The following is an 11,896-nucleotide window of genomic DNA, read 5'->3' as shown; positions in this document are numbered from 1 at the left end:
CACCCTCTAAAACAGTCACAAAAGAGAATGTCGTCGATACCCGCCCATCTCTAAGTGACTGTATGCGGAGATCTTCCTTATAGATTTCCTCACGATATAAAGCAAAGGATGGAGTACACAGGTAAGCTAAAAAAATCCAGACTGAGGCGCGACGCATTTGTCTACAACTTGAACTTTGAAAGTAGGAACTTCAAAACGTGCTCACTAGGACAAAATATCACGTGATCCATACATAGAGCTTCGCTGGCAGGAACCTTGGAGGGCGTCTCTGAAATGGCCGGTCTGGGACAAAGTGGGTTTTCTGAGTTAGCCGAGGAACGAGGCTAACGCAGAAGTTAGTCTACGTGTGAGTTAGTGGTGTGACAGTAACACTCTTCGTTCTCGTCCACATCCACATCAGGAAAACGTCGAGTTCCTTTTTGGCACTTATTTCATCCTTAAAGCTACTTTTTTGACTTATTGTGAGAATTAAGGAAAACTTTCGTTACTTTAAATAAGGAGAAATAAGTAGGTCCTCGTCCTTAGGACAAGGAACTTAAGGAACTCAAGGTGGTTAAGGTGATTTAAGGTGATTTAAGGTGATTTAAGGCGAACAAAAAGTAGTCAAAAGTTACTATTAGCGGGTGTAAACAGAGCAATAAGTGGCTTAAGGCGCGAGTCTAAGGAAAGTAAGTAGCTTAAGGAAAGCAATAAGTAGCCCAAGGCGCGAATCTTAGGAAGTGGAATGAGGGACTAAACCGCTGAATATGCACTGCTAACCGGTCCGTAAAAATGTTTGAGGGGGAGGGTATGGTACTGTGCAGTCGAAGCCGCTGCCAGCATGAAGATAATGAACCTGCAGTAGAGCGCGGATGGTAGATATTGAGGGGACACACATTAACAGTAAATCCTGCAAGTAACGGGTCAGTGATGCAGCTGCACAGAAAAAAGGAACATACAGATTCGAAGGTGAGAGCGTGGGTTGGGAGGCAGAGTGCTGACACCTGGCTCGGAAAACTCAGTTGATATGCCGCCGCGACGTACACGCTTTATAAAAGGTGTTGCCCGCACAACAATCTCCTTGACTCGCTTCTCTGACAGCTCCATCATCGTTTCCATGTATGCCTTCGTGTCCGTCTCCCAGTTGGCAGCGGAGAAAGCAGTTCCAGTATGACTCATCCTGTTTGTCGACTCATTGAACGTGAGCTCGACCTTGTGGTTTTTCTTGTTGGAGTCAGAGGAGTCACATGGGACCAAAAAATTGTTAGACACCAAGGAAAGTGCACGCTCGGCCTGAGAATGAGGTTAGAAACAGATCAGAAGAAAAAACATGACTCACGGCTGCAGCCGTCAATGCAAGTGCAGTGTCAAAACTCATTATTCCGCAGTCCAAGGTTTCAACCTTCTTGTGCCCTACAATTGCATTTAAATGCGTGGCAAAGGTGCGCAAGAAATACTCTGATAAAAATGCTCCAGGATTGTCTTCGCTCTCGGGGTTCTCGTAGATAAAGCGTGAATCCTCAAGTTGATCGTCAGCAAATGCTTTGCGTGCAGTTTGCGTCTGGTAATCTGGATTTGAGGTGAAGAAGGCCATCAAAACAGTGATTGCCGTTGAGCCAAATGAGGCCTTCCACTCGTGAATCCTCTGTACAGCCTAGTAGGACCGTGAAGTGGCAAGTTAAGTACTGTTTCTCGAAGTCAAAAGAAGCTCACCAGTTCATATCCGTAAGTACCAACTTCAAATTCACGCAACATTCGGTTCTTATCACCAATACAGCTAGATATTTCGTAAAGCGCATAGCAGAGATCCTCCTCTGGGATGGTCCAGGCATATCTGGAATTTCCGATCCAGTACATGAGCGCTGGAATGAACTTTGCTCTCCAGCTCTTGATGATGCCATCAGGTATATGAGCGTTGCTAGGTTTTACTTTTCTCAAGTTGATGGAGCTTCCCCTGCTAGTATCCTCCTCGGTCTTGACGCGCTTCGTAACGGCTTGTTTATTAGATATGTCTACAGACATCTGTATATCATGTAGTAGGGCGTCAATCAGTATCTCACCTGTCAAAACATAGCACTTACAGATGTTGTAGAGCGAACAGCAACCTCCATGTCCACATCGCTATCTTCAATTCGGTCCTCGCCAGCATCACCATTCGCAGCGGCGTCAGGGTCATCGAGCATTTCGAATGCCTCTTCGTGTGTGAATCCATCGGTGTCGCTTGCTTCCTCCACTTCCAAGTCGTCGACAGCTGAAAATGCACGTTTTTTACCCTTCTGCATGCTCTTGGGTTTCTGATGCATGTATACGACAGCCTGAGTCGAACTGATATCAGTATGCATCGCAAAGGTCACTTGCTCACTCACTTTTCCGCCCCTGCCTCTATGAGGTTCATACTCCTCAGGTACGTTGTCCGATTCAACGTCAATGTCATCTGCGACTAACAAATTAGAATTAGAACATGGGTCTTGACAATAGGCGAGTCACACCGTACCGGTGCGGATAGGTGGTGCTGACGGTTTGGGCTGGGACTTCGCAGATTTGGCAACTTTGTCAGCTCAATGCTCGACAATGCCAGTCGCTCACTCACTTTTCCGCCCCTGCCTCTACGAGGTTCATACCCCTCAGGTACGTTGTCCGATTCAACGTCGATGTCGTCTGTGACTAACAAATTAAAATTAGAACATGCGTCTTGACAATAGGCGAGTCACGTACTGGTGCGGATAGGTGGTGCTGACGGTTTGGGCCGGGACTTTGCAGATTTGGCAACTTTGTCAGCCCAATTCTCGACAATGCCTTCAGAGCCCAGTCGCTTGGAACTTTGGCTGATCGTATCGAGCGAGTATATCAAGTTGAAGTAATATAGGGTAAGTTCTGATAGAAGCAACATGATGGTTCAAAAATAGCAACTTACAGTGATTTAGTGATGTGTTTCCCATCCCTGGCAATGCTTCCAACACGTGTCTGACTCCCATCAAATACGGAGGTACCAGAATTCAAGACTTTGCTGTTCGCCACGGCGCTCTCTCTAGATGTGAGTTGTAACTGGGGCATGCCTCTGAGTAGCTGCTGACTTCGTTTGTGCAGCTGTACATCAAGTGAGTACATCTCCCACACTACATAACAAGTCAGTCTACTTACTTGATTGTGCGTCTGACTCTCCTAGATCAGCCTGAGGTTCCATGGATTTTTTTGCAGGAATGCGAGGCCTTGGTCGCGGTCTAATGAGTTTTGGCGGGCCTGCAAGCTGAACTTGTTGCTCAATGGCCATAGCATCTTCCTGCCTAGCAGTCTTAATGCGCGCTTGTTCTGCTGCAGAGCTCTTGGCCACTTTTTCATCAAGTTTTCGTTTTTTCTCGGCAGCGATCTCCTCCTTTGGGCGCTGCTGTCGATTCGCATTGCGGACTATATCTCCAGGGTGTTTGTTCGCATTACCGGGACGGGTTGCAGGGCGCGACATAGTTGAAATAGTTTGAATGAGTGACGAGGAAAGAGTGTTTGGGTTGATAGTAAAGGAAAGGCAGGTGGTGCGTCGTCTTGTCAATTTTCAAGCTTTATTGCCTCGGGTTGGCCCTAACACCAATTCACACAGTCTATTCCGCATTCATGTCTTTATGAAGGTAATATTCGCATCACACTGAACTCAATATTTTTGCTAATTCAAACCGGTCAGCATGGCCCCATCCTGCTCACGTTCGCAAGTCTCTTGCTCCTACAAATCAGTTCTGCTCTCATGTCCATTCACTGGCTGCAGTCGCATGTTCAAGAACAAGTCTGGCTTGACAAAGCACACACGCACGCAGCATACAAGAGCATCATGCAACCGCCAGTCATTTCACCAAGCAGCACCTCAAATTCGCTCACCTAGTCCTGAAGCAAGGTTTGACTATGACCATATGGACTTCGGTGGGCCCAATCCTGATGCCGGATTTGAGGATCAAGAAGGCTTTGTACCTGAGGACGGAAGTTGGGTAGAACTGGGACCGCTTTTTCGAGTATTTCATTCCAGTCTCACCGGTAAGCTCTGTTGTTGCTGTTGTCACTGCTCGAAGCCTTTGAAACTAATTCTTTTCATACAGGACTAAAATGTGATGCTGAGGGTAATATTATTGATCAGAACGCACATCCATCACCCCGAACTGACACTTCACTGGACGATTGGACCCCATATGAAAGCCGTATTGCATTCAAAACTGCTGAATTTCTTTTCTCGCGGAATCAGACGTCTGCAAAACAAATCGACACTCTGCTCGACTTGTGGGCAGCATCATTAATTAAGCATAACGACACTCCACCATTCACAGGTCATCGTGACTTGTACGACACTATCGATGCGACACCACTTGGCGATATTCCATGGGAGACATTCTCCATGTCCTACAATGGTGCCAAACCACTGCACGACATACCACCATGGATGGATGCGACCTATGACGTTTGGTTCCAGGACCCTCGCCTCCTTTTGCATGATATGCTTGGGAACCCCGATTTTGACGGGGAAATGGAATATGTCCCATATCGGGACTACACTGCAGAGGATAAGCGCTGCTTCAAGAATTTTTTTTCGGGTGACTGGGCATGGGGCCAAGCAGTACGTACTGAAGTGTCAGGCTATTCCTGATGTAGAACTGACATGACCATGATATTTACGTAGGATCTTATTGCTCAAAATGAAGCGAATCATGGATCAACTTTCGTGCCGCTAATCATCGGTAGCGACAAGACAACAGTTTCAGTAGCCACAGGACACACCGAGTATCACCCGCTCTATATGTCCATAGGCAACATTTTCAATAGCACACGACGTGCACATCGTAATGGTGTAGTTTTGGTGGGTTTCCTCGCCATCCCCAAAAGTAAGCTGTTTCCCAATGTCGTGCCTCTGACCTTACTGATTTTTTGATATAGCTACAAAGGAACATGCCAGTGATACAGCTTACCGCAACTTTCGACGACAAATGTTTCATAGCTCCCTCGCCAAAATCTTTGAGGCCATCAAACCTTACATGAACACCCCTGATGTCGCTCGATTCCCTGATGGACATTTCCGCCGAGTCATATATGGACTGGGTCCCTACATTGCTGACTATCCGGAGCAGGTACTGCTGTCCGGGGTAGTCCAGGGATGGTGTCCAAAGTGCGTACTTTGAGGTTTACTGACTTCATTACATACATGCTGACTATCTTTAGGTGCCTTGCTGACCGGAGAGACTTAGACGGTGACGGGCCATGCTTGCGCCGGTGCGAAAAACATAGAGAGCTTCTTGTCGAAGAGCTCGAGTATAAGAAGCTATGGGAGGAATATGGTATTGTTGGTGATGTCGTGGTGAGTGTAGTTTCGATGACTCCCATATTAACACTATTTTACTTTTGATTTTTCAGCCATTTACGAACGACTACCCTCGAGCCGATATTCATGAATTAATATCTCCAGACATCCTCCATCAAATTATTAAAGGCGCTTTTAAAGATCATCTAGTGGATTGGGTTGAGTCTTACCTCAAGATCACACATGGCGCTTCCCGTGCTGCACAGATCATGGATGACATTGACAATAGGTAAGAGACACATGGCTGTGCATATTTATTACTAACAACATATACTCAGGATTGCAGCTGTTTCTTCATTTGCAGGTTTACGACGATTTCCAGAAGGACGCGGATTTAAACAATGGACCGGTGATGATTCGAAGGCGTTGATGAAGGTGTGTTATTATTGTGTTATCATGTTTCTTGAGAGGTGAATATCTCATGTGCTCACGACACAACGAGAGAGATATGAAGAACCCTCGAAGGAGGACCGAGGTCTTCGAATCCTCGAAGGAGGACCGAGGTCTTCGAATCCTCGAAGGAGGACCGAGGTCTTCCAACCCTCGAAGGAGGACCGAGGTCTTTGAATCCTCAAAGGAGGACCGAGGTCTTCCAACCCTCGAAGGAGGACCGAGGTCTTCGAACCCTCACAGGAGGATCGAAGTTTTTAAATTCTTCATGCGTGCTGTCATACTTAAGCTGATCTGCTAATAATCAGGTCTACCTGCCTGCTATCAGGGGCCATGTCCCTGACGAGGTAGTACGCACCTTCAGTGCATTCCTGGACTTTTGCTACATCGTTCGACGCAACACGCTTACTGAGGACGACCTCATCCAACTTCAGGATGCGCTTGATCGGTTCCACAGATACCAGGAAATCTTCAAGACAACTGGCATCACCCTGTCTTTCTCCCTGCCACGTCAGCACTCGTTAAACCATTACTTACTTCTTATCCGGCAATTTGGGGCACCCAATGGGCTTTGTTCTTCAATTACAGAGTCAAAGCATATCAAGGCTGTCAAGGAGCCCTGGCGTCGCTCAAGCCGGTACAAAGCGCTTGGGCAGATGTTACTTACGAATCAACGACTCGATAAGCTGGCAGCTGCTCGTGTGGATTTCCAGGCACGCGGGATGTTGGAGGGCTCATGTCTGTCCGAAGCTTTGCATAAGCTTCGAAAACGTAGTTAATTCCGATTTCATTTATCAAGGTGATCTCACAGAATATACAGGTCACTACGAATCCAACTCTGACGAAGATGATGATGAGTTTGCCAATAATGTAGCTGCTCCCGCAGACCAGCCTGGGTTTCTGAATGTCAACGAACCCAAGCATCGGTCTATTGAGGGTGAAGTTGGTGAAACGATTGATGGACCCGCAGAGGAGGCACACGTTGACCTTGCAGCAACACCTCGTAAGCTTATCTGCACTCTTTGTAACACTTATTGATACTACCGGTCTCAGGCTGTAGATGTGATGTTCGTGCACTTGGCGACGAGCTTGAGCTCCCCAATTTCCAGCAAATGGTCCAGGAATTTCTTCATGACCAGGCTCACGCTGCCGATCCTGACCCTCCTGTATTCGATCCCGCATCAGCACCATTATTCTCAGGGAAAGTCTCAATTTTCAATTCTGCAGCTGCCGAGTTCTATGCACCTAGCGATCTCAGTGGCACTGGAGGTATGCGACGCGAGCATATTCGTGCAGTGTCATCTTGGCGTGGAGGTGCACCCCGTCACGATTGTGTCTTTGTCAACATGAATACTGATACTAATATTATGAATGGTCTTGCGGTTGCACGAGTGCTTTGTTTTTTTTCTTTCAGCAATCGCACATCTTTTTTCCAGTGTGCTGTTGTTCGGTGGTTCTCGCATGTCCTTGATGCACGTGATCTGGACACTGGAATGTATGTCGTTGCTCCCGCAACACTAGAGGACGACACACCAGACATCTCTATCATTCACATTGATTGCATTTTCCGCGCAGCACATCTTATTCCAGTATATGGCTCAAACATGTTACCTCACGCAATTACTTCACACAATTCTTACGACGTCTTTCACTCTTATTTTGTCAACAAGTACGCTGATCACCACGCATTCGAGATTGTGTAATCGACTTCATTTTACCTTTTCAGCACTCTTTCTACCAAAGTTACTTATGACACTTCCCTGCAAGCTCCTTCGTGCGCTACCACCTCCCTCGAACTCTATGAAAATATGGCCTACTCGAGACTCCCCCAATAACCCTTTCCTTGCCAGTGAGGATGAAGCTAGTGCAAGCGGCTGGGAGAACAGCGATGATGAATTAGCTGTTGGAGAAGTAATTGGGCGTGAAAGGACACTAACGTTTGAGGAGGGGCCAACAATGACCGGTGTCTGGTGCGTCTTCCTGGTTCTCGGTGGTGTCTGTCTGCTGACCGCTTCGTTAGCCGAGGCCAAAAATTTACCATCCGTAACCCCCAATATCGTCTTCCCCTTGAAGTGCTCGAGGCGTCTAAACTACCAATCGATCATCCAGACTTTGAAGCGTCTGAGGCATGTCCCCCCCGCCGGCTCTTCGCCAACAAAAGGCTCAAGCGCAAGTCTCGCGACGTCAGCCAAAATGCTCCTCCGGTCGGATCCCTCAGTGCCGGACACGCAAAGGTTGAATATTTAGATGCCAGTGCATCTGAAGGTACCGCGAGCACCAACTTCATTAGGTAGAACTTACAACGGACGACACTAATTATCATATTTACTTAGCGCTACTTTGCGCTACTTATCAATATAACTCTCCTTATCTTCCTTGAAAATATTCATTTAAAGTGCATTAAGTAGCACAATCGTCCTTAAAGCTCCTTAAAGCTGCTTATGTGCCTTATTGAATTGCAAAAGTAAATTAAGTGCCAAAAAGTAACTCGACGTTTTCCTGATGCATCACCCACCAGCGTAGACGATCCCAGACATAACTTTATTTCTCTGCTCAATAATTAATACTGGTATCTATGTTAGATAATCCCAACGAGGCAATCTTGCCAGACTTCATGACCATGGAGTATGCCACGGCCAGGGCTCGTCTAATCGCTAGAGGTCTCGCGAACGAAGAAGCAGCTGCGGAAGCGCTTGAAACCATCTGGACCTTCAACAATGATGCTGCCAAAGACGCTTGGGCAGAGCAAGCGGAAATAGAACTAAGGCAGGCTCAAGAAGCTCGGCGGGTCGCAGCCGAGCAAGAGCAAGAATGGCAGCAAGCGCTCGAAGACGAACTTATTGCAGCGCGCAAGGAAGAGCACAAGAAGAATAAAGCTAAATTCGTCCCTGTCTCTACAGCTAAGATACCAACCATCCCTACCGTCATCCCTTCTAACTATGCTGTACGCAAACTTAAAACTGGGGATTACTGCGAACTCTTTTACTTCACCAACAAAGGCCTGTCCGAAGCCAAGAAGAATCTTCTCTCAACAGAACCGCAAGGCTTAATCCTGGTCCCGGGCGCAGACGGCCAACAGATGTGGGTTAACGCGGATGAAACCCGCAACTCTAAAACTGTCATCATCAAGGACGAGAATCTATCTTGGGAAGAATTCAACGAAGCCGCACCGCGCATGATCACGGCTATGAAGCAACAAGAATGGCCAGAAGATCGCATTAACATGCACATAATTTTGGACAGCTCTTCAAAATCATCGTTGGCGTCATGCTACGGACCTTCTGAAGCAACGTGCACTCTTACTCTACCAGAGTCAGCAACGCAGAATGTGGCACCTCACAGCTGGTGGTCCGCACGGATGGTCTATAGCGGAGCTCAATCAAGAGCTCATCCTCAAAGTGAGAGAGGAGATTTTCAACATAGATCGCGATCAAGCCCTCGCGACACTCAGACAGGTACGAGAATCCTCTTACAATAGGCTTTGGACAGACAACTAACCATTCTCACATCACCATACAAACTCCCAATCCACATCCACATCGCGTGTTTGATGCCTCCCCCATTTAACATCGCTGTTCGACATCATGATCATCCGGCTTCATTGAACCATTGACCAACATGTGTCACCTCGACCAACATGCATCACCCCGACCAACACGTGTCACCCACCCGACCAACACGCGTCATCCTGTGACCAACACGGTGAAGGTACAACAATTCTGATGGTGAGTCTGAACAATGTTGGGTCTTGCAGAACCTAGCTGCTATTCAACCCTAAAGGGTTTCTGGACTAGGCTTAAGGCTCAGAGGAGAGGAAATATCATAGAAACTTGCTCAGCACTCAGACTCATACTGGTAACTGGTGAAAAGATTGATTGATTATGTAAGCTACAAAAGTGCCAACATAAGGTAAGGTAAAAACAGTCTCTACAAGCCCAACCAGAAATGAATCCCTACAATGCATCACCCTGACCAACCTGTGTCACTTCGGCCAACATGCGCTTCCACAACTTACACCTTCGCTGTACCATCACGCGTCTCCCAAATTCTCCCAAACGTTAGGCGGTCCCTGCTATGAATCATAATGCAGGTTCTCATTCCTTCAGTGGACAGAAAAGACTGCTATCACCCAGCGCAGCTTACGATGACCCAAAGAAAAAGTCGCGCTCCTTTCGCAACTCTAACTCATCATCCTCCTCCTTGCCTTGTTGCGCCGTGTGCCTCGGCCGCAACCCACATCGCACAGTCGAGTGCTCCGCCTCCCGCACATGGGACAATCTCTTTGATGTCTACTCCGAGCGCATCAAGAAAGCTCTATGGTCCAAAGACGGACACCAGCTGTGCACATCCTGGCAACACGAAGAAGGTTGTAGAGACTCGCACCATAGTTACAAGCACCTTTGTTCAGGATGTGGATCCTCTGAACATGGAGCTCAACATTGCTCTCACGCACAGAAGGCTGAACCCTCTCACTCCCTACCACGCTAAGGCTTGGGAACGGGCACTCCATAGCGCATATGCTCTAGACCGCTTTGCAAAAGTCCCAGAAGGTTTTCGTTCAGGTTTTATCTTAGATTTTCCCTTAATTAGCCACATGCAAACTCCTCCGAACAAAGACTCCGTCATCGAATATCAATCCGAATTTAATTCTGTTATACAGAAAGAATTACGCAAAAACAGATACCTAGGTCCTTTCTCCCGTGATTCGCTCGAACGCCTCATAGGCCCTTTCCAATCCTCTCCGTTATCCATCATACCTAAGCCCGGCAAGCCGGGCAAATATAGAATAGTTCAGAATTTCTCCTTTCCACACACCCTCTCTAGTACCCATCCCAATCCTTCAATTAACTCGTTCATCGACTCTAACCGCTTCCCCACTACTTGGGCGAAATTCTCTATTATTTACCTTTTAATTGTGAGGCTTCCCTTAGGTACGGAAGTTGCAACATGAGATGTTTCAGAGGCTTACAGGACAATTCCCCTCCACGCATCTCAATGGCCCACAAACATCGTTCGAGTATCAGACTCTGAATTTTGCATGGATACCTGCATGGCGTTCGGAGCTGCTCCGTCTGCAGGAGCTTATGGTCTTGTAGCAGACGCAGGCGCAGAACTCTTTAGGCATCATGGCATCGGCCCCTTAGACAAATGGGTGGATGACCACCTTTTCATTCGCATCCCGCGAGAACACTTAGCTGAATACAACCGTCAGCACAGAACCTGGCACATAGACCTCGCCAAGAAAGGCATGCAGCAGTCTGGCAGAAGACTTTGGTTCGGCGGACACGTGTTTGACGACGGATCAACAGAAGAGTTCAACGAGGACTGCGCGTGGCCCTTGAAAGATTTATCAAATGTTTCCCCTAGATCAAACCACGATAAGCGCTTCGGTTACTGTCTAAAAGATGTCGACAATCTCTCGGCAGAACTAGGAATCGTTTGGGAAATCCAAAAAGACCAACCCTTCGCATTGTCTACTATTTGCATTGGCTTCCAATGGGATGTAAAGAATCGTGCCATCTCACTCAGCACCACCAAAGTTAACAAATACCTTCTAGCTATTCACAATTGGCGCAAGCGCAATTCCCACATGCTACAAGACGTGCACGAACTATACGGCAAGCTTTTACATGCGTGTGAGGTAGTAAAGCATGGCCGAGCTTATCTCACGTCCCTAGAAAGCATGTTAGGTATCTGCGCTAAGAAACCCTACCTCCCGCACCGCCCCATTAAGGACATCGAGATCGACCTATTATGGTGGTCGGAGCTCTTACAAAACAGCGGTGCCACAAAGCCTATTTATCTGCCCGCACCCTACTCCAACCCTCTCGCTTTCTCTGATGCAAGCTCATCCATAGGAATTGCCATCGTAATCGGACACCGCTGGAGAGCGTGGAGACTTGTCCCAGGCTGGCAAACGCAGAATGGTAAGAGAGACATCGGCTGGGCAGAAGCCATTGGCTTTGAACTTCTCATTCGATCCCTCGCTACTCTCCCAGAACTCGGCAGCGCACTCACCGTCTTTGGAGATAACACAGGAGTCGTTGAGGGCTGGTGGAAAGGGAGGAGTCGCAACAGAGAAGTCAACCTCGTATTCAGACGAATTCATGAACACATCCGTCTCATACCCAAGCGTTTCGAGATCAGAACTACTTATGTCGCCAGCAAACTCAATCCAGCAGATGATCCATTGCGAGG

General features: G+C 47.6%; 4 protein-coding genes across 4 annotated transcripts; 2 read left to right on the top strand and 2 right to left on the bottom strand.

Annotated features, from left to right (window-relative positions):
• Positions 1-754: 754 nt before the first annotated feature.
• On the bottom strand, positions 755-2,869 carry F5891DRAFT_1198275 (uncharacterized protein; the record flags this gene model as incomplete). The annotated part of the gene is made up of 10 exons (XM_041368604.1): positions 755-889; positions 939-983; positions 1,024-1,272; positions 1,319-1,633; positions 1,693-2,001; positions 2,061-2,294; positions 2,346-2,419; positions 2,474-2,510; positions 2,570-2,643; positions 2,695-2,869. The coding sequence occupies 10 exons, from the start codon at positions 2,867-2,869 to the stop codon at positions 755-757; spliced, it is 1,647 nt and encodes a 548-aa protein (XP_041217683.1).
• Positions 2,870-3,007: 138 nt separating this feature from the next.
• On the bottom strand, positions 3,008-3,439 carry F5891DRAFT_1198274 (uncharacterized protein; the record flags this gene model as incomplete). Its single annotated transcript, XM_041368603.1, has 2 exons — positions 3,008-3,066; positions 3,121-3,439. 2 exons carry the CDS (start codon positions 3,437-3,439, stop codon positions 3,008-3,010), a joined length of 378 nt encoding a protein of 125 aa, XP_041217682.1.
• Positions 3,440-3,653: 214 nt separating this feature from the next.
• Positions 3,654-7,401, top strand: F5891DRAFT_965026 (uncharacterized protein; the record flags this gene model as incomplete). The annotated part of the gene is made up of 10 exons (XM_041376132.1): positions 3,654-3,996; positions 4,059-4,570; positions 4,634-4,835; positions 4,888-5,116; positions 5,170-5,305; positions 5,362-5,537; positions 5,587-5,683; positions 6,007-6,469; positions 6,546-6,624; positions 6,759-7,401. 10 exons carry the CDS (start codon positions 3,654-3,656, stop codon positions 7,399-7,401), a joined length of 2,880 nt encoding a protein of 959 aa, XP_041217681.1.
• An 872-nt stretch (positions 7,402-8,273) lies between these two features.
• F5891DRAFT_965049 (uncharacterized protein) lies at positions 8,274-9,176 on the top strand (the record flags this gene model as incomplete). The annotated part of the gene is made up of 1 exon (XM_041376134.1): positions 8,274-9,176. The coding sequence occupies one exon, from the start codon at positions 8,274-8,276 to the stop codon at positions 9,174-9,176; it is 903 nt and encodes a 300-aa protein (XP_041217680.1).
• Positions 9,177-11,896: the final 2,720 nt, after the last annotated feature.

This window comes from Suillus fuscotomentosus, assembly GCF_016647785.1.
Source record: "Suillus fuscotomentosus strain FC203 chromosome Unknown F5891scaffold_146, whole genome shotgun sequence".
NCBI lineage: Eukaryota > Fungi > Basidiomycota > Agaricomycetes > Boletales > Suillaceae > Suillus > Suillus fuscotomentosus.
The sequence above is the reverse complement of the archived record's forward strand: the minus strand, read 5'-3'. Positions and strand labels throughout refer to the sequence as shown.